The sequence below is a fragment of the Cephus cinctus genome, unplaced genomic scaffold, assembly GCF_000341935.2.
Source record: "Cephus cinctus unplaced genomic scaffold, Ccin1 Ccin1_scaffold0193, whole genome shotgun sequence".
Classification (NCBI taxonomy): domain Eukaryota; kingdom Metazoa; phylum Arthropoda; class Insecta; order Hymenoptera; family Cephidae; genus Cephus; species Cephus cinctus.
In genome coordinates, this window is record NW_014332914.1 from 164,360 (window position 1) to 185,278 (window position 20,919).

The 20,919-nt window shown below is 39.7% G+C and overlaps 5 protein-coding genes across 17 annotated transcripts; 2 read left to right on the forward strand and 3 right to left on the reverse strand.

Annotated features, from left to right (window-relative positions):
• The first annotated feature begins 643 nt into the window (after positions 1–643).
• On the forward strand, positions 644–4,143 carry LOC107264824 (WD repeat-containing protein 13-like). Of its 4 annotated transcripts, none has more exons than XM_015733509.2 (5): positions 644–1,686; positions 1,751–2,055; positions 2,239–2,912; positions 2,993–3,285; positions 3,369–4,143. In XM_015733509.2, the coding sequence occupies exons 2-5, from the start codon at positions 1,950–1,952 to the stop codon at positions 3,613–3,615; spliced, it is 1,320 nt and encodes a 439-aa protein (XP_015588995.1). In that variant the 5' UTR covers positions 644–1,686; positions 1,751–1,949; the 3' UTR covers positions 3,616–4,143. The 4 variants fall into 4 exon arrangements, with proteins under 4 accessions (XP_015588995.1, XP_024937803.1, XP_024937804.1 ...); XM_025082035.1 differs by having other exon boundaries at positions 644–1,185; positions 1,281–2,055; XM_025082036.1 differs by having other exon boundaries at positions 644–1,031; positions 1,281–2,055.
• LOC107264820 lies at positions 3,609–12,308 on the reverse strand. 10 transcript variants are annotated; one of them, XR_003058901.1, is made up of 9 exons: positions 10,952–12,308; positions 10,727–10,878; positions 10,591–10,614; positions 6,660–10,472; positions 6,386–6,592; positions 6,284–6,296; positions 5,977–6,189; positions 5,823–5,894; positions 5,488–5,749 (listed from the first exon to the last, which is right to left on the reverse strand). XR_003058901.1 is itself a non-coding variant. In XM_015733501.2 (8 exons), exons 1-8 carry the CDS (start codon positions 11,037–11,039, stop codon positions 5,247–5,249), a joined length of 4,986 nt encoding a protein of 1,661 aa, XP_015588987.1. In that variant the 5' UTR covers positions 11,040–12,224; the 3' UTR covers positions 3,609–5,246. The 10 variants fall into 10 exon arrangements, 8 of the variants coding, with proteins under 8 accessions (XP_015588987.1, XP_015588988.1, XP_015588989.1 ...); XM_015733501.2 differs by lacking the exon at positions 6,284–6,296 and having other exon boundaries at positions 3,609–5,749; positions 5,977–6,103; positions 10,952–12,224; XR_001537060.2 differs by having other exon boundaries at positions 5,579–5,749; positions 5,977–6,296.
• Positions 12,309–12,440: 132 nt separating this feature from the next.
• LOC107264827 (ER lumen protein-retaining receptor) lies at positions 12,441–13,848 on the forward strand. Its single transcript, XM_015733514.2, has 3 exons — positions 12,441–12,669; positions 12,803–12,992; positions 13,068–13,848. Exons 1-3 carry the CDS (start codon positions 12,579–12,581, stop codon positions 13,423–13,425), a joined length of 639 nt encoding a protein of 212 aa, XP_015589000.1. The 5' UTR covers positions 12,441–12,578; the 3' UTR covers positions 13,426–13,848.
• On the reverse strand, positions 13,849–15,104 carry LOC107264826 (DNA polymerase subunit gamma-2, mitochondrial). The gene is made up of 2 exons (XM_015733512.1): positions 14,517–15,104; positions 13,849–14,399 (listed from the first exon to the last, which is right to left on the reverse strand). The coding sequence occupies exons 1-2, from the start codon at positions 15,057–15,059 to the stop codon at positions 13,959–13,961; spliced, it is 984 nt and encodes a 327-aa protein (XP_015588998.1). The 5' UTR covers positions 15,060–15,104; the 3' UTR covers positions 13,849–13,958.
• Positions 15,003–16,055, reverse strand: LOC107264830 (glutamyl-tRNA(Gln) amidotransferase subunit C, mitochondrial). The gene has a single exon (XM_015733517.2). It carries the CDS (start codon positions 15,485–15,487, stop codon positions 15,065–15,067), a length of 423 nt encoding a protein of 140 aa, XP_015589003.1. The 5' UTR covers positions 15,488–16,055; the 3' UTR covers positions 15,003–15,064.
• Positions 16,056–20,919: the final 4,864 nt, after the last annotated feature.

Consider the following 20,919-nt stretch of genomic DNA (forward strand, 5'->3'; position numbering starts at 1 on the left):
CGCGGAAACTGATGGGCTTGACGGGAACCACGACCACGGCGGGAGGTATTATGGGTATTATGGCAGTAGCGGGCTGAGCTGGCGGCCCACGACAGGAGAGCCCCGGAGAGGCTACCTTCGAATTATGCTGGACTGCACAACAGGCACGAATGGCGGGCCCTCTATGGGCTAAACGTTCTCCTGGACGAACAGAGACTACTGGAGGCTACGATGCCACCATGAGTAACGCTTGTATCAGCAGAGACCCAAACTCTGAATATTATCAGGAATCGCGGGCGACGGTATCCATACGCCGACTCAGCTACGATTTGTGAGCTCATGCGACTTGAACCCAAGTATGGACGACGCTCACCGTAACGTCATTACTACTGGATCTTTACATCCGGTTATGATTTTTCCCAGAATCATAAACTCAGGCTTCACTTTTTCTACGCGGAACTTATAATTATTCGTTTAAATGAACGTATGCGTCACGTATCTACCAGACGCATTTGTAAAGAGCTATAACGTTTATCTGACATCACTTTTCAAGATCAATTTGACACGTTCATATTCATTTGACCTGTCAACAGACATTATTAAATCTTGCATAACTATTTTATGCAAATTTTATCAATATGAACTATGATATTTGTAATAAAATAAAATAGTCTGTAACTTCTTTGCTTTGTCGGTTATTTAGTTTACTGCAGGAATCTTACTGGTTATCGGTTAGCAATACGATCAAAATAGAAATTTTCTCAAGATTAAAAATCTTTTTACGAGTTACAAGTGGAGCAGAATAACCGATAGTTCTTTTTTCTTTTTATGATCAATCCATCCTGTTTCACTTTGTGTTTAGGAAGCTGCAGACGTCATATCCCCTGGACAGGACGTTTTTTTTTAGATTCTTTTAAGTACAAAGTAGAAACGCTAGTACGGCCTCTAGACTAGTCTAGACTAACGACCTAGAAATCTTAACCAAGCGTTTGTCAAAAAAGGATTGGGATGAAAGTGACAAGAACACTCATACGTAGAGACTGACAGCCTTGGTAAATTAGAATACAGCTGAATCTTGTGTTTCTGACACAATTATAGTTTTTATAGTAGGAATTCCAATCTCGACAGTCAGTGTTGGCCACGGCTACAGCTTAATCATGGACGCAATACGGTGGTCATGGTTGGCATGTCGCCATGAAGCTTGAGGTGTTTCCCACATGCGAAATTACATATAGTTGTTCCAAGCCTTTAATATTATAGACATTATACATAGTTTGATATTTTTATTTATAATTTTTCAGATATTTATTCACAAAGAGAGACGAACAGCTACAATGATAAATGGACGAGCGATTTTGTAATCAGACTGTCGTTAAATAACATTTTTTAATTCATTATTAACCTTGAGCAATTAAAATTTTAGTATACTCCTTAGTACTGTTTCTATTTCAGTTAACTGTTCTCATCAATTTTATTTTTTACAGTAACTTGTTGAACGACGTCGTTCGGCACGAATCATTTGTCTGTCAAAAATTCATTAGCGTGCAATTTGTAAATATGTAGCACAGAAACAACAACCCACTATTGTTCATGCTGTATGAGCTGCCAAAGTGTCACGAATTGCAGCACGATAGTCATTTGATTGGGTAGTTAAATGACGATGTCAGAAACTGTACGCCTGCGCAAACTTCAATGCGGCCACGCAACGTGTGTATCCTTACGACGATAATAATATACGCCCTGGTTTCACGTTAGATAATTTTGCACGCAGTGACTCCTAGTTATCGTAAGACAATTATCTAAAACAAGATAAAAACGAGAAAGAAAAGGTGTCGATTAAATCGTAATGTCATCTGAATCAAGTGGACATAAGAAACCAGCAAGGATAGTAAAAAGTAGAACGAGATTCGTCATACATTTAATTCGCTTACGTTCCTAAAAGCGTCCTGTGATTATTTAAAGAGAATAGAATGATGGCAATTGCCATGGGAAATTTGGCCACTTTATGGTATCAGCAAGTATTCGCCCTTGATGCGAAATACAACTCTCAACGTGCCGCAGGCCATGCTAATTTTGGTACGTGTTACTTCTGTCATCCATCAACGCTCGGTGCGCGCGCATCGTCCTTGTTTACTCCCCACTTCCCATTTAGTCTATTTCCGGAGTTTGAATATACCGGAATTGAGACCTCGGTAGCTGGAGAACATTCGTTGTTCTATGTGACAGTATTTATACACTTACGTTTGATCTTTGTTACAGGTACCCTTTATATACGACGGAGAAGTCAGTTACTTCGTGAGAAATATTCAAAGAATCCGGAAGTTCGGGCACGGTATTTAAAATTACGTTCAGAATTGTTAAGACGCCGTTATGGAGGTGCTACTGATCAAAGTATTTTTGGTAGTCGAACGACTATTGATGAAGGCTCAGATTTGGGAATAAGATCAAGAACAATAGCAAGAAGATCAATAGCTGAAAATTTTGCATTTGCTGGTGTACATCATATCTTTGATCAGCATACAGCAGCTGTGCCAATGATTAAATTTGCTAATAATGATAGATCCAGACTGTGCTGTGCTTCTCTGGATGGTACAATATCTATCTGCGAAGCAACTACTACACCACCAAAGGTTATGGTCCTTATGAAGGGACACAGAATGGGTGTTACTGCTATAGATTGGAGTATAAGTAATGATTTGATAGTTTCATCCTCATTAGATGCAACAGTCAGACTCTGGGGTGTCCATTCAGATGCAGATCCAGTGTGTCTAAGAGTTGTCAATGACCAATTGCGGTCAGAAGTATTATGCTGTGCTTTTGTACCTGCAAACAATAATTTAATTATTGCTGGCAATTCACAAGGACTCCTACAAGTCCTTAATGTATCAACAGGAATTTATCCACGAGGAGGGACATCGAAAATTGGTGGAAAGGTTAACCAGTAAACCTTTAGCCTCCACAAAACGAGTTTGATAAAATTGACAGTCAGTAGAATAACACACGTTAATTTTAGATCTTGGCATTAACATGCGAAGAGAGTGGAGGCTCCTTGGTGTGGGCTGGAAATGATAAAGGAATCATTGTTTCATTTCACTTGGATTCTGGCTCAGGACGTTTGTCAAAATTACGTCGCATTGATGGAATTGGTGGAGCAGTTACAAGTATCTCCTGGCGTTCTTGGCTTTCAAAGGAAACTCCATGGCCAGCCCTACTGGTTAGCAGTGCCTGCAATACAGTTTATCTTTATCGCGTTGCCAATTCTCAAGGTTTTCTAACAATATGGAGAAAATATCCTGTGAAGCATAGGTATTATTGAAACAAATTCATTTTAGCATTAACAATCTCTGTGTAGAGGTTGTAATAACTTTATATCTCTCATGTATTTTCAGGCAATACCTGGTGCGTTCGACATTCTGTCCTCAGATGGGAGCCTGTCTAATAGCTACAGGCTCTGAAGAAGGTGCTATTCATCTTCTAGATTCTACAAGAGAAGGGAAGGGTGCAAGAGTAAATCGTCTACAAGGACATGCAGCACCTACAATTGCTCTGTCTTTCAATTATGACGAGTCTCTCCTGGCTTCAGCGGATCAACAGGGTCTGGTGATACTTTGGCGAAATCGACAACGTAATTTATAAATTATTGATTTACTTGATTGAAGATATCGTGTTCAAAACATCAGGCGATTATCACGATATACTGATTCTATATAACAATATATTAATCGTCCTCTATTTGGATGTTATTCTATAGATTGTAATAATGATGAACATGTATGATGATGAAAGTGATAATGATAATAAGTAATGACTATAGAACTGTGTTAGAACTTAGACGCAACAGAGTAATACGAATAGTGATAAGAGTTATGATGTAACTTTAATAACGATAACTGCTGTAATAGTCACGGTGATGATCACGATGATGCCAGTAACGACAGTATATATATAGCAAGCACCGTAAGCACTTTTTTAAAAATATATAATAATGTCTATATGCCAAGCTGTGAAATACGCTACGATATAAAATGAACAATTTTCGTGGTACAGATATTTTTGTAAAAGATAAAAATCGTTTAAATTCATTAACCGAATAATGCCTGTTTATTCTACGCTTTGAGATTTCCAGTAAAGATATAATATACAAATAATTTCTCTTGCAAAATCTGCAATGCCTATCTTTACCATCATTATTTAAATTATCTTTCTTTTCAAAACAGTCCAAGCAATTCTGACACAATAAATCAAAAAACAGACAACACGTTCCCATACATGATCCTCACCATATAACTATCAAAGTACGATTTCTTCACCACACAACGTGCGGCTGTCAAAAAGAAAATAGACAAGAGAAAAGAAAAAAACAAGAACTAATTAATGCAACCAGTATCACAGGTTCGCGTTCTAAAAGGGCAACATATGAGGGATAACGAGCAGCGCAGACTTGAGCTGCGCTCGTTATAATTATTTGTAAAATAGAGAGCAGTCTGCGACTAATTATAACAATAATAATATATATGTATAGCATGAATATATATATAAATTGAAACCATGAAGTAATAATGATTAACGAGTGAGAATGAAACGATGATGACTGAAAATATAGGCACTACCATTGATGCGTACACTGTACCATTAAAATAATAAATATTTACACGCATAACGAAATTTACTCGATTCTTGATTTTAAGTATGGTTTGTCCTTGTTTTATATCAGCTTCCTCCCTTTACTTATTTTCCGTTTTGAACTCCAGTGTTCGCCTGGCAGAGGACAGGCATGCAAGGGAGCTATTATTGTATAATACCGTTTCTACGCTATTCTTGACCATTTTACTTTTCGTCTGGTACGAGAAGTCGTTCGATCAACAACGCGTGGCTGAGATCTCTATAATTTTGGACGGAGAAACATAATTAATTTCATGAGAAACGTGCCTGACAAAACATTAGATATCGCTAAGCCAGTGCATAAACCTAAGTGTCTATATAAAATTGCCGATCGGTTCGCAATAGTAAGATCGTAATTGCTAGACCTGTGTTATTATATACAAAAAATTGGGATTGAAAGTACAGTAATAATCTCGTCTGTGATGCAGGGAAACACTGTCTAATTGACGAGATTGCATACGGACGGACTTTGGCCAATCGGGTATTCTCTTCTCTTGAACTCTGTCATTTTCTACAGCTTTTTCTCATTAATGATGAATTTTCTAATCGTGTCCTAGTACACTACACGTCTCGTTTGTTTGGACGTTTTCATGATTTTCGGACGGTTATGGTAGTCCGGTTGGTACAACCATCAGTTTATCATCGTCGACAGTCTTGCAAGGTGACAAGTCTGGTTTTACCGGAGAACTGTCACTCTTGCACTCTTTTTCATTTTGTACGGTTGGTGATACTATTTCTTGTTCGAGGATCGTAACTTCTGGTGGTTCTTGTACTTTCTCTGCTCTTGAATCAACTGCACTCTCGTGGATATCATTACTTAGCGTTGTGGGATTACATGGTATCACATTAGTACCATTAGACGACAGTAGATTTAACTTCAAACGATCTCTGGTATGCCTCAGTTCGCCTAACTGATGTTGATTTTGTTGATCTTGATAGGATTGCTGATCGTTTTGATCCAAATGAGTCTCCTGTGCCTGATCCGGTTGCTGACATTGCTGTAACATGCCGGAATTTGCCCCTGGGAAGAACTGACTAACGTATTTTCCATTGCCAGCTTGAAATTGGAATGGACGGCTTGAACTGCTCACGTAGAATTCTTCGCTTCCTATAATATGAGTTTAAAATATGCGTCATATTTTTTTTTAATTATTCTTAATAGAATTTGATCAATTGCTCACCTGCATGATCAGGTTCATCGTAATCCAATGGATATAGATCTAATTTTGGTTCGTCCATCATTTCTTCCCAGTCTATATAAATCATTAAATTATTCAGATATGAGATTACTTGTTGAATATACTTCGTCTTAAAATAATGTAATAACTATCTCACCAGCATATGAAGTTGGCTCCCAGGTTGTTACTGTCTGATCCTGCGCTTCGGTGGGTAATGTCTCCTTAGGGTATTCGTAGACGCAATGGTAGCGCTGCTTCTTAAACCACACGCTCTTCTTTTGATCCTATACAAATTGCCGATCTAATTCGTTCCGGATGTATGTCGCGCGTTGGATGTAAAACGAGGAGCCTATTGAATATAGACCTACGTCTACTAGAAATAAAATCTCTAATTCAAAGAGCCAAGGAAGCCACGTCCGATCGCGAGCTGTCCGTATTACGTCGTGCTTTAAAGATAAACACACCTACCAATTCATCCTAGCAGCGAGATTCAATGAAAAAATCGAGCCTGTCAATTGCCATAGAATTTTGAAAGAAATAATGGATAATTTCGAGTTCAAACTTACCCCGGATTTCTGCGTTTTATCAGGAGATCTTAGGGCTGATCTATGTGGAGCCAATGTAGCGTCCCAGGCAGATGGTGTAAATTCCTCTTCCTCATCCTCGACCTCTCCATCCTCATCAGCATCCACTTCAGACTCCGCTCCTGTAGTTTTATCATCGTTCATTCCCTCGTCCTCCATTTTGCCAGCTGGTTCCTGCTCATCGTATCTCTAACGATTTTTAAATATTTTTAATTGTCTGCAGAATATCAATCTATTTTGATATTTTAATTTATACCTTCCAAACAAACTCGCCGGAACTAGAACTGTTCTCTTCCTCTTCCTCCTCTTCTTCGTCACCATCATCTTCATCATCCTCTTCCTCGTCCTGACTATCCCAATCTGGTTCACCAGCAAAGCTTGTTGACATGAGATCATCTTGAGTGGGTAATGGCAACGGAAATGGTGGAGGAAGTTGCTGCCACTTTCCCTCTTCTTCAGGACTTGGCAATGGACCACAACCACTATTTCCTGGCCGTATTCGAGATTCGTTCTCCAGTGGGTGACGTTGTAAAGAACTCCTAGTGTTATAATGAACATTCTCTTCGTCGTCAGAAAGATCATCGTTGGATGTATCTCTATCATCTTCTTGACCAGATGGCATCTGTTCTCCAACTCCTTCCAGCAATACTGCTTTGTTCGTTCTGGTATCCACCAAGAGTACATCTTCAGATGGAACTGACTCCTTTGAAGCTATTGAATCATCCCTAGAATCATCTTTAGATATGATAGATTCAGATGTAACTGTACTTTCTCTTTCTTCTAGGATAGGACTCAAAGGAGTTCCATATACATTGTATCTAATAGATATGTCTACTACCCCACTTCCTTGTTCTTGGGACTCTTCAGAATCATCATCATCCCACCGTTTACTTTCAGCAGTGTCACTTGCTATGGAAGGCTCATCGTCATCGTGAGGCTCTTGAGCTTCTACCACAGTTCTTTGAGCTCGTGGTAACTTTTCCTTCAGCTCATTTCGTATTGCTGTTACAAACTCTTCATCTAAACAAAAGGAAACGTACGAATTATCACTACGTAAACTAATAGTGGAGCTATCTTCGTCCTCATTCTCATTATCTCCTGTTGATAACTGATCCACATTCGCTGGAGTATTATCTAATTGATAAAATTCTGAGACAGAAGTTACTGTAACATTCGGAGGAGTAACTTTATGAGAGGAATCATTACTGATAGTTGAATCATTTACTTTGGTATTGATACTGAGCTTTTCTAGTACTTCTTCGCTTTCTTCTCCTTCGGAGATAGCTGATTTCTCACTCTGAATATTAGTTTCTAATTCTTGGTTATTTTCATCTTTCGATATTTCGTATTCCTGACTTTTTTGATTATCACTTGTCCTTAAGTCTTCCACGAGATCAGGGCTATGATACCTAGGACGTTGTTGAAGAATTTCTGGACACGTATAAAGGGGTGTCTCTTCTGATTTTATCATTTTATCGTCAAGGACATCCGGTGATAACACTTCCTCGATCAACCCTCCTGGAATCGTAGGAGTACCATAATACTCAGCATCGAGGATAGCATCTAATTCGGAGAGTATCCGTAGCTGCTCGTCTTCCGGTGATATGGATATCGGCATGGTATGAACGAGAGGAAGTAGTGGGGGTGGCGGAGGGATGCAGGGAAGAGGACTTTCCTCTTCCTCACATGATTCCTTATCTCGAAATCCAGAGTCAGAGCTTCTCTCGTCGTCTGGAGTAGAGAGATGCTTCCTGTCTATCTCCTCTTCAGCATCCGTAGAAATTTTCTTTCTCTCAATGTCGAGTTCCTCCACAGTTGACAATTCATCATCTCCATTTCCTATTTCGGAATAGTTTCCACGAGATTGGGGTGTGTCTGGTGCAGATGCTGTTGTCACAATTAATTCAGGAGCTACTTCTTCAGGATAGGACGATGATTCCGATTCTACCTTGATATCACCCTCCTCAGAGAAACCTGGTAATTTTTGTTCAAGGGCTGAATCCAGCACATGATTCCAGAGATCAACATCTACTATATTACTGTCAGTTCTATCAAGATTGTCGTCATTAAAGTTATCCGAGAAGCAAGGGACATACTCGCTCCCTGCCAAATAAGAGTAGATTGTTTGAAATTCTTGTGTTTCCTTGAAGTTCTCAGAAGAAGATGCGTGATCAGGCACATATCGTAAGAGAGGCTGGTTAGGGTCTCCCTTGGTTAAAAGTCTCAACACATGTTCTTCCTGATGACTAATATCTTTCGCAGGGGCGTTAGAACTAAACGTACCGGTTTTTTGTATGACCTCAGTTTCCTTTGGTCCAAATGATAACCTTAATATTGGTGTCTTCTCCTGATCTGTCACTAAGGTTAAGAGCTTAGGCCTCTCCGAGATGTCAGTTATCTTAGATCCCCGTATACTGCCCTGTAAAGGATCACGCAGTTTCCTTAAGGCTTCATCGAATTCATCAGCAAGTACGGTGCTTCTGAGATCGCCATCACTTCCGGTGGCTGTTATACGTTTTTTAACAGGTTTTTCTATAGCTTGAGCTCCCATTGACCACTCAGCTTCGGAATCCGAATCTATGTGAACAAGTACCATTAGATCAGCTACAGATTTCGATTTCTGTCGAACTTTCTCTGTATAGGCTCCTCTCTCTACTCTCCCACGCCAACTTTCTTCCTCGGTTTCCGAGCCTGACTCCTGCTGCGATATACTTTGTATAGCGCCTGGGATATTCTTAACAGGTTCGCCAGGTCCTAAGCGAAAGGATGCCAGTGGTGCTGAATGAAGCTCTTCTTCGATACGTGACCAATGTTCAGAATCAACGCTACCCCGTAGATCTTGCAAACTGGCACTTCTTTTATCCTCCTTTATAGTGTTTGGTCGTAGGTTTTCCCATCGCTGCTCAAAGTCTTCCGATTCCTGTTTTTCTCCAATGAGGATACGCTTTACTTCTTCGAGGGTAGGCCGTTTAATTGGATCTAGGTTCCAGCTAGGTTGCATCGCGTCGTAGAGATTCTGTGGACAATGTTCGAGTCGTTGTAGAAGAAGGTGTGAGCCAGCCTTTTCAAATTCTGATTTTGAAGAAAGTAACATCTCAATAACCTGCTCATCGCCTAGATTATCGTAAGGTCGTTCGCCCCAAGTCACAATTTCCCATAGAAGAACAGCAAAACTCCACAAGTTTGCTTGAGGAGTAATCTCCCAAGTCTCGATGGTAGTTTCTGTACATTCTATACTCTCTGGTGCGGACCACCTTATAGGCAATGCTCTATCGCCGACAATGTAGTAATCACCAGGATACTTCTCTACCCCGGTTCCATAATCGCCCAGCTTCGCAGATAGATCAGATGCAATGAGACAGTTCCTCGCGGATAAATCGGTATGAGCGAATCCATGTTCGTGCATATGTCGCAAACCAGTTGCTATTTCAATTGCAATACGAGTGGGTATGTTTTCCTTAAGAAGGGCATCCTTAGAACGAGAATCACGATTTGAGAGAAGAAATCCTTTGAGGTCACCGGGTGGACATGACTCGAAGAGGAGCAAGTATGGATCAGCTTCCAAACAAGAACCCAGTAGAGAGAGAACATTTCGATGGCGTAGTTTCAGGTACGGTGTTGCTTCACCAAGAAACCAAGCTTTCTCCTTTGTAGTTGCTTCTTCGGTGAGGATTCTCACTACGACGCCTCCATTCTTCAAGGTAGTTTTCGAATTTCCAAAGTCTGCTTGACCCTCAACCACTTTACCAAACCACCCACGTCCAATTTCTCGAAGATATTTAAGCTTCTCCCTGGGTATGTGGCGACCGGCAGTGTCAAACCATTCTCGGCATGGTTCCTGCAACGCTGATCGATCTGCATCATGATCTTCTCCAAATAAGGAAGGAGAAGGTGGTGGTGGCTTTGGTTTGATCGCTGCTTTGGTATTAGGAACAATACGTTCCACTGGTAGGGGCTCAAATTGAACACGATCGACTATAGCCACTGTCCGCGACACCTCTAGCTCCAGACTGCCAAGAGAGCTCTCAAAGGTTGATGTATGCCCTGCAGTACTGCCATCTTTAAACTCCTATAATAACAACATTAACATGGTTTATTCAATGATACAGCACTGTTAAAATTGCTGTCCATACAAAAGAAATTCGCTACACGTTTCAATAACGCCTACCAAATATTTGCAAAGTTACCTGCTCGCATTTTCCTCCACCTTCCTATAATTAAAAGAAAATTCATTTTCGTGCGTTAACACAACTGAGTGGCAAATTTTTACTAAACGTGTGACATTAGATAGCTAAATTGTGCACAATTATTCTGGATAATTACTTGAAATCCTGCAGGACGCCGATGTCTTCTGCAACACAGACATCCAACCAAAGTAAATGCGGTGACAGTAATACTGAAGAGTCCAACAGTATATCGGAGCCAATAACGTTCCCAATACCAAGGTGAACGGTACTCCTGTGCATCTAGTGAATCTATGTAAATTAAAAACAATACAGTACATATTACAACGTTAAAACAAAACCGCAAAAACAATTTGAGGTATACCTGTTAGGACTGGAGAAGAAATTGGGTAAGCAGTGAGAGTTGTAAAACTCTCCCAAAGGAACCAGCAAATCCACCAGAAGTACCGCATTTCTTTCCTCTGCTCCGTCGACGAGTTCTCCTCCTACGTCATTTTCAAGCTTTTGCTCTCAACCTCTGGAGAGTACGTACGAGGAGAAGTATACTTCTTAGTACTTCCTTTCTAAGCGACACGCTCCAATTTCACGACATACATTTCACTAATCTCACCTCTAAGTGAAGCGCCGCTATAATTCGAAATATTCTAAGTTAACTAACCCCGACTGGTAGTGTCCAAATCAAAATGCGAAATCCTCAAAACACAAGCGACGTACAATAGTATATCACATACGCATTCCTCAGGAAAACTACCAGGAACATGCATGATATTTATAATAAAATGAGCACGGATCACTGTCCCCGTCTTTTAAAATGAATACTAGGTAGGCGTATACAATACAATCACGTTCACCGTTCTCCAGTCTTCATCCACCTACTCTTCTTTATCATCCTAAACTCCCTTTCAAGACCTAGCGAAGAGTCTATTTCAATTAAGAGTACCAATCTGCGCTCTTTTTCTCAATACTATTTTCAATATCCCATACAAATTTGCCGTTAGCACAATTTTTAACGTTACTCTTGACTTCTACGCTCCCACTGGATTTTACCTGATCCTACCCTACTCTATGGCCGACTATCACCTCTGTATCACTTCTCCCAGGAAACGTTCGGCCTATCAAAAAGTTACGTAGAGATATACTCGGCGTATGGTAAAGTAAAAAAGACAGAGATCGTCAAAGAGTAAACGTAGCGCAAAAATACAGAAAGCGGCGCCACTTTTCACGGATCCCACTATACATTCATTTACATATTGTATCTACTTATGTATTATCAGGCAAATGACAACGAAGACATCTGTGATAATCATTGAGAATTTTATACTTCTCAGCCGGTAATATCAGACACTCAACCATCATGCCATCGCGCACTACCTAGAGGACCATTGTCCACAATCGTCAGGACTTATAATCGGGGTAACCGACTATTTCGCAGGTACCTAATGTCCAGCTATTATCGTCTTTATCAATGAGCACAGAAGGGGCACGTTAAACTAGTACGTTTCATAATGCTCCGAATGACGTAAGTCTCTTCGAAACGGCACTTTAGAACTAAAAGGAGAATGCGACTAGGAAATTCTTTAACAATTCTCGTTATATTATTGACAAGGCATATTTACATCATAGCGACAACAATGTCCGAACATATGTTTGTCTGTTTTAAAAGCTTAATATATTTTTTTGAATTTCCTAATGGATAAAAGTATTTTGTAATAATTCTTGCGTATCTGAAATTAAATTTTGCCGCTGGATTTATAGATTGATTGGATGATGTCAGAATTATCATTCCAATGCTCCAATTTACAATTCATAATGTGTCCATTTTACGTTGTATTAACTGCCTAAGAAACATTGACTGTTAATGTTGGCGGTTGGTCGGCCATCTGCCAATGTTTCAGCCAGAGCCACGTCATATTTGTGTATTGTGTAGTCGGATCGGCGAGGCACATTTCTCGCATTTTTCCACAGAAATCAGTGCGAATTGAAACGAAGACATGAATATATTCCGACTCTTTGGTGACCTCTCGCATCTTCTGGCTATTATTATTCTTCTCCTCAAGATATGGAAGACGAGAAGCTGTGCCGGTAGGTTCTGTCGGTCGACGCAGTTGGAATAATACAAGACGCTGTACATTTCTTACGTTGTGTTACAAAGACTTTTATTTGATTGAGGCTGCTGTTTGCGTTATACATTATTTATGACATCAATATTTCACAGGTATAAGCGGCAAATCACAAATTTTATTCGCAATTGTATACACTTCTCGTTACCTCGACTTGATGACCACATACATCTCAGCGTACAATACGTTTATGAAGATCGTGTTCGTCGCTACTTCTTATGCCACTGTCTTCCTGATGTATATGAAGTTTAAGGCTACTTATGATCGTAACCACGATACGTTTAGGTATGGATTTAGCTTAATATTGTTTTGTTTCACTTATAATTTATTTATGCTTACTTCAATGTTGTACTTTTGCAGAATTGAGTTTTTAATTGTGCCTGCAGTCATCCTAGCCCTTGTGATAAATCAAGAGTTCACTGTTCTGGAAGTGCTGTGGACATTTAGCATTTACTTGGAATCGGTAGCAATTCTACCCCAGCTTTTCTTAGTGTCGAAGACAGGAGAAGCAGAAAGCATTACGAGCCATTATCTCTTTGCTCTCGGATCATACAGAGCTTTGTACCTTCTCAATTGGGTGTACCGTTATTATGCTGAAGATCATTATGATTTAATTGCCATAGTTGCAGGATTAGTACAAACTGTTCTTTACTGTGACTTTTTTTACCTTTACATTACCAAAGTACTCAAGGGAAAGAAGCTGCAATTGCCAGCTTAGCTAGTTATGAGTATTATAATATCAGGTACCACAAAACTGCCCATCGTCGTCGACATAGTCGATCGAGTCTCATTAGCGTAACGTGAACGCCAATGTGAATGCAAACGCTGAGGCAAGTGTGAAACGCGCGCACACAGAAGAATACATTCGGCCGAGACTGATGCCACTTGATTCTCTACTCTTGTTTCCTTTCTCCATCTCCTCATCCCTAATATCTTTGTTTTGTTATCATCTGAGTATTCTGCGCGTTCCCTCAATGGCGCTGTACATAATAACGATGTATCAGTGAAGAACGGTCAATCCGTGTCTTCCCGACAACGTCATCGCGTCTCGTGTCATCCTAAACCTTGGTCTATAGTAAATTTGTATACTGACGATCAGAGTGAAAAAGGAACGAGTAGAATAAATTTCTGTCTATCCATATTTAAGTTGTTATATTATGATTTTAATAATTAAATATGACTATAATAATTACAAATTGTAAGCGCTTAATATATCTAAAAATCCAGAAACGCAAAAGTTTGCCTCATGTTTCATCCTTGCGAGTAACTGCATCTGGATACCAGATATTTTGCCAGGCTGGTTATGTGAACAGTTTCCGCCAACGTTGTTGATTTACTTATAACTTTCACAAGACCATTTTTGAGACTCGTTTCGTCAACCTTAACAATGAAGGGAGCGCAATATATCTCTGTGGCTCGATCATCTTGCGTTAGAATTGTATCGAGACCTCTTGCCCTTAATAAATTGTTAAGATAGACTATCAATTGATTCGCATCTTCTGAAAAATAATCAGTGTCTGTATTCGTCGATGGGGCGTGAAACGTGACTTTGTACGGCGATAGTTTTGGATGAATATTAAAATTTCCTGATTTGCCAACACCGTCACACAATAGTGCAAGACACCCCCAATCTAGGGATGTGATATGCTCTACTAGATGGGAATCACAAATGCTATTTCCACTGTAGTCATCCTGGAAAAATAATGTTGTGATTGAAAGTAGAAATTTAGATCTATCCATATTTTCTAGTAATACTTGACGAGATACTGTAATTACTTTTAGGATATACTCTATAAATAATTATCTGACCTGAGTAAATAACTTCCGTACGTTACGATTGTGAGTTATTGTATCAACTACTATATTTCCAAAAGGAAATTGTGCCTCTATTTCAATGGATTCACGGTTCTTGCTTCTTTTTGCTTCGGTGAATGCAAATCTAGATGGATCCTGTGCAATTTTACGCCACCAGACTTTACGCTCTCTTTGCTTTTTGTGAAATAAATCCTTAGCTGTAGATTCATTTGCTATTATAGATACTTTTGCAATTTTATGGGAAAAAGTTTTCCAACCAGGTTGAAAAAAGCTTTGGTTCCAAGTAGTTTTTGAATTTTCTATAATTGCAAGCCCAAATGGCAATGTATCCACTGCGGTATCTGCTAAGTAGTTCAAAGTTTCATTTACTTGATCAGAAGATGTTGGAAAGACATTATAATGGGGCATGGTGATACAGTGCTGAAACCATAAATTCTCAACATTACGGTACAGCATTTTTCCTTGAGGACCATAGGTAAATCCTCGTTCTGTTAAGTTAATAAAGCCTGTGCCAATTTTTTGTAAAATTTGCTCCATGTTCTTTATTCTTTAGGTATGTTCCCTGGTGGTGCTACGAAGTAATATTCATCAACCACAGCAGCATTCTTCAGTATCTTCTCACGACAATCACCCTCATTGACTTTGTCTTCCCTCAAACGCAACTTTTCTCTTTCAAGAACACTATACATAGGTTTTACAGATTCATCTATATGATATGTCTTTAATAATTTTGCAAAGCGTATCGCTGCTTCGAGCCTCTTGACGCCTTCTTCGTTACCAAAATCAACCAACGATATTCTTTCCAGTAATGATATAGTTTTCTTACTGATCTTTGGGTCCCCAGTACAATCTTTAACCTTTAATTCGTTACTGAGTGGCACACTGCTTTGCCGCCTTTTTGAATGTACTATAAATTTTAATGATTTATAATTCTGATTATTACGTACTAAACGTGAAAAATCCATTGAAGATTTATGTCAGAATCCTGAAGATTATTAAAAAAATAATCAGGCTTGCCGGTTATCATTCAAGATATTGCATATGCCACTTGCGCTACTTGTGTTTAGAACTCATAAAGATGCCTTTCTATCTCGAATGGACTGATCGTACAATGACGTATCTCGAATTTCAGTGGTTGGTGTATGGTCGCTTACTGAGGTTAAATTTAGTTTCAAACAGCATCGCTGTTATCGGGTACCGCAGATAAACATTACCTGCAATCGTGCAGACAGTTAATAAAAACTCGCGATATTCATGTCAAAAGTTTCAAAATCATTCATGTTTTTCGCATTTGTTTGGATTTAGAATAATTAAGATTTTATTGGGATTATAGGTATATGTATTTCATCACATCGAGTCAGTCTATCGGCATTTACGCTTTTTGCTAGACATTATAAACTGTTTCGCGTAGCTACTTATAGTCAATATTCAAGCGATGCCACCGTGGAAACCACGAATAGGACAGAGATGGAGTGATTCTCCCGGCCCCCCGCGTCCCTCGTCATTACGATTACCCGATCACAGCGACTCTATGCAGCTATTCCGAATTGCTTCACTAAGCGACCCACCCCCACCACCACAGTTTCAAGACCTGTATGTAAGACCGTGCGTTAATCAAAGTTTAAACCACGATCTTACGTACAGGTCTTGTAACTCGCCCAATTTTCAGCGGTAGGGGTAGACGTGGTTTTGAAGCACGGCACATTTTAAATTTTAATCACAAGAGTCGCTGTGATCGAGCGACCCCCTTATCTATCTCACTCTACAGTCAGCTGTGGGAGAGAGAAATAGGAACGGGCCCCTTATCTATCTCACTCTACAATCGGCTGCGGGAGAGAGAAATAGGAACGGATCGCTTGATCGCAACGCCTCTTGTGGTCATGAAGCAAAATGAAAAATGCTTCTAAAAGAAGACTACCCCCTCCAAGGGAGTTGCAAGACCTGTATGGACGACCGTGGTTTAAACCACGATCTTCTATGTCCTTCCTTCCTTTCCTTATGGCTGTATCCCCAATGGGGGACATGTGCCAGTAACTGGTCCTAATAATCAAGGTTGGAAGTTCGACAATAGATGGCGATGTACCTTGCGAGACGGGCCTTATTCAACTCAGCGTGAGGGGACCTACAAAGTTTATACACCGAATCCGAACAGTGTTGGGCGAAATCCGTATAAATACTCACTTAAGTTTTCATATGAAAACCCATTGGTGAATGCCGCTGGAAGCTGGGCACGAACCTCCAATCATTCGGTCGTGAATCCGCTACCCTATCCACTGGGCTACGGCCGCCCCTCGATCTTCTATGTATGTTACAGGTCTGACACTTAGGCGAAAAACGCGTGTCGATAAGGTGGCCACTGCCGCAAGAGGCGTTACTGTTGAAAAAGCCAAAAACGTGCTAGCACTACGCGTGCGCAGTTATCTCTTTCTTGAATACGTATCCTGCAACTTTAGTCGTTGTAATGTGTAACATACTGTGATTGCAATTGAAAAAGCTGCAAGTTGAAACTTGCAATTTGCTTCCTCTGAATCGTAAGTAGTGTACGAAGTCCTTATATGAGGAAGCATTTTCATTTTTTTTAAATCTTTGGCTTCCTCATTGATGAATTTTCATCTACTACCCACGATTCAGAGGAAGCAAATTGCAAAATTAAAATTCTTGGCATCCTCGTATAGGGACTTGGTACACTACTTACGATTCGGAGGAAACAAATTGCAAGTTTCAACTTGCAGCTTGTTTAACGTGAGTCCCCATGCCTCTCACAACTTGGGGTGCTTCATACTGTAGAGAACGCATGTAAGGATAAATCTCTTGCATGATCTCTTCGGGTCTAATATTTTTGAATTGGTTGAAATTCAAAAACTTGAATATACGTATAATCAGATCCGTTTTACCGATCTCCGCCAAATTTGAGACATATCACGGCTAAATGATACTCTATATTTTTCGAAAGTTGGAGCTCAATCGGTTAAAGTTGACGGGAGTTATATTGATAAATTTAATTTTTCGAAAAATTCAAAATATCATAATATCAAAACTTCTCGATAGATTCGGCCAAAATGCAATACCAACCAACCTTGGATACAAATCTCTTTGCCAAGAACTATTTAGACGATTATCACAAAATTTGCGTTCGCTAGAGTGATAACGTCCTTTTTTTGGGAACTTTAAAACGACATAAAATCCGAGCCACAGCATGAACCATGACGAAAATTATAGTCAATGAAGGGATTATAAAGCTGCATATGCCTGCAAAATTGGGGGTCTGTAGCTAAAACGGTTCTCGAGTTAAACACGTTTGAATTTTGGGAGGCCATTACACACACATAGAGCTGCATATGCCTGCAAAATTGAGGAGCTGTAGCTAAAACCGTTCTCAAGTTATACACGTTTGAATTTTGGGAGGCCATTACACACATGCACACACACATACACACACATACATCCGGATATTTTCTGCAAACGTGTTTTCTCGCCGTTTTGGCACATTCTCAACATGGCGACATGAAAATCTCGACAGGAAAATTTTCCACCGTCACTTAGCTTCCTCTATGAGGAAGCAAAAAGCAACAATGACCAGAAAGTGCATCGTGCCTGCTTGAATCACAATGATAGGAATTTGCATTTGAAAACCTCATAGGAGTTACAAATAAATTCAGTAAAAAAGTTACGACACAAGCAAATATTGACTGTTTTAATTTTCATGACTTTTAGGTGAATTGGTCCATTTAACTTTAGTTTTTTTATTCATCAATTCTTTATTTGTCTAACTTATCAAAATTTTATTTAATTAGCATCGCATAGGTTTTTTGTGGTCAATAACTTTCCTTTTGAAACGGAGATAAGAGGTTGCAGTGAATTTACGGATGCGCATGCGCTGTTTGAGCTGGCTTCTTCGACACTAGCGCTTGCGGACAAAATTGTCCACGTTACGGTTACGATCAGTTACGATCTACAACGTGGTGAGGATAGGGAAGTGCCCAGACCTGTATACAAAATCGTGCTTTAAAGGGCTATCTACAATGAGACGTTGTCGCAAGCACTAGGCGGAAGCGTTAGTCGTTGTCGTTGTCGTTTTGCCGGAGACGGGGCAGCGTTCCGACTTCGTTCCGACATGAATCCACAATGTCGTTGCCGTAATGCGTATCACTTCGATTCTGCAGCCAATCAGAGTACAGACTGTTTTGTGGCAGAGGGCGGTGTTGCCACCGGCGTGCACGTTAACGTTGTCGGAAGACGGAAGAGATGGGAGTTGGTCATCTCTCTTACGACAGCCGATTACGACATCCGTCAAACGCTTCCGTCAAACGACTTCATTGTGGAACGCACGTGCCGTCTTCCGACAACGACTTCCGTCATCCGTCTTACGGTTATGTCTCGTTGTAGATAGCCCTTAAGACGACTACCCCAACCCCTGAAAATTGGGCGAGTTGCAAACCTGTATATGTATAAGACTGTGGTCGTAACTGCTATCCGTCTTTTTCTATCTAGCGGACACGTTCCTGGCTTTTATGCGCAGTCCATTCTCTATGTGATGATATGAACCGATTGATCTTATGTAGTTAATGATTATTTACTGAAGTATTTTGTGTAGGAGGTGGCCATAGCGCAGTGGTTAAGGTAGCGGATTCACGACCAAAAGGTTCAGGATTCGCATCCAGCTCCCAAAATAAAATATGACACACTTCGTAGTATCAGGTTCAATAATTTTTCTATACCAACAAAAAAAAACCTTGAATATCCAAAAGGGGGAACTAGGATATCCATGACTGGATATGGATATCCAGTGGATATTCACTATGGATATCGTGGACATCCTATGCATATAAAATGCTGTGTGGATAGTAAGTTAATTCGCTCTTTTCTTTTATTTATAGTCTTAATAGCATTGATTATTTACACTCGATGTAACTGTGCTCTTAGCCAACCAGATATTTGCATTTTGAAGGTAAACGGATTTATGCATTGAACCGTGTTGAAGAAAACGGGCTTAAGGCAACTGTCAACTTTACAGAACTTTACTCGAGAGGAGATTGAGACAAAGAGATATGCATGAAGAAAATAAAATTAAGAGATAAAGAACGAATGGAGATGGATGAAAAACTTCTGGAAGTTCGGGAAAAATGATAAAAAAACTAAGCCGTACTACTTTAGTATATTACGATACGAATTCGGTAAAACTTTTTTTGATTTTGACGGGTGTGGGTTTGCACAAGCCGAAGGCGAGTGTTGTAATCACACGAGTTAAGAAAAAGTTTTTTCAACGAATATTGTAAAAAATTTTACTTCACAAGGTGTGAAATAAGATATTTATTACTATTTTTAAATTTATTACTGAGTTGCAGAATTTATGACGCTTAAAAACTTATTACCACATTTCCAAAAGTAGTGCTATTTCTTAAAACTTACTTTTGTTATATAAATAAAAATTAGTTATAAGCGATTTGCAATCACGAGTCGTTTTATTTATTGTCACATGTAACTGGTTGTTACATTATTAATTTATTTTCAAATACAATGTAAAATTCCTATAGTAATAGATATTAGCTGGCGAAAAGTCATTGCGTTTTTTTTTGTAATAGGTGAACATATACAGAAATGGATTACACAGAAAATAAATTAATTGACTTTTTGGCCAACCTAATATTTAAACAATTTTACTACCGTAAGGAATTGATGATTACCGTTCTTTTCTGTTTCCAGTCATTTCCAATAAAGAAAGACAGATGATTCCCCAAACACGTATGTAAACAGAAAACACCTGGCACGCACCTGCGCAGCGTATTCTTATGGTGGCACGCCTTTAGGTATACTGTTATGCCGTCATGAGTTCTTTAGGATCACAAATAAATAATTGCGCCGATTTGGAATTATATAGAGAACTATTATAGTTTATTGAAGTTGGTATAATGTAAATACTAAGGTAACACAAGATTTAATAGGAGTAGGCACAATGATACTAATTATTCACAACTATGAATTACGCTCCAGGACTTCACTCTTAGCTAGGAACTTTGCGAGTGACCGCTGTGGCTCACACGGTGTCTCTCGTCGCTTTTATCTTAACGCCTTATGCATAGGGTCAGCATTCGTCTAATGCTGACTTTGCGTCTGGAGATTAACTATACGACGAATCCTATCTGTCACATCTCCTCACTGGAGGAGTCAGCCATAAGGAAAGGAAGGAAGGACGAATCCTATCGTGGGGCATAACAATACATATATTTCAGTGACAACAATATACTTTGCCATCAATTGTATCCTTGACATTGGTAGTCCGTGTAGCAAGCTTCTCATGCGTTTTTTCTAGACCACTGCATCTTTCTACTGTTACCCTGGCCGCTGATTGGCAGAGATGAGTGGGGAGATGTACAACGCTCCGGTTTTAGGCGATACC

Coding starts and splice junctions, on each gene's coding strand:
- LOC107264830 (XM_015733517.2), bottom strand. CDS start 15,487: ATGGATTTTTCACGTTTAGTACGTAATAATCAGAATTATAAATCATTA.
- LOC107264824 (XM_015733509.2), top strand. CDS start 1,950: ATGATGGCAATTGCCATGGGAAATTTGGCCACTTTATGGTATCAGCAA. Junction 2,913..2,992: donor CATCGAAAATTGGTGGAAAG/GTTAACCAGTAA, acceptor CGTTAATTTTAG/ATCTTGGCATTAACATGCGA. Junction 3,286..3,368: donor AAATATCCTGTGAAGCATAG/GTATTATTGAAA, acceptor ATGTATTTTCAG/GCAATACCTGGTGCGTTCGA.
- LOC107264827 (XM_015733514.2), top strand. CDS start 12,579: ATGAATATATTCCGACTCTTTGGTGACCTCTCGCATCTTCTGGCTATT. Junction 12,670..12,802: donor GAAGACGAGAAGCTGTGCCG/GTAGGTTCTGTC, acceptor AATATTTCACAG/GTATAAGCGGCAAATCACAA. Junction 12,993..13,067: donor CGTAACCACGATACGTTTAG/GTATGGATTTAG, acceptor GTACTTTTGCAG/AATTGAGTTTTTAATTGTGC.
- LOC107264820 (XM_015733501.2), bottom strand. CDS start 11,039: ATGCGGTACTTCTGGTGGATTTGCTGGTTCCTTTGGGAGAGTTTTACA. Junction 10,473..10,590: donor GTGGAGGAAAATGCGAGCAG/GTAACTTTGCAA, acceptor TTGTTATTATAG/GAGTTTAAAGATGGCAGTAC. Junction 6,104..6,385: donor ATAAAACGCAGAAATCCGGG/GTAAGTTTGAAC, acceptor CAATTTGTATAG/GATCAAAAGAAGAGCGTGTG.
- LOC107264826 (XM_015733512.1), bottom strand. CDS start 15,059: ATGGAGCAAATTTTACAAAAAATTGGCACAGGCTTTATTAACTTAACA. Junction 14,400..14,516: donor TACGGAAGTTATTTACTCAG/GTCAGATAATTA, acceptor TTATTTTTCCAG/GATGACTACAGTGGAAATAG.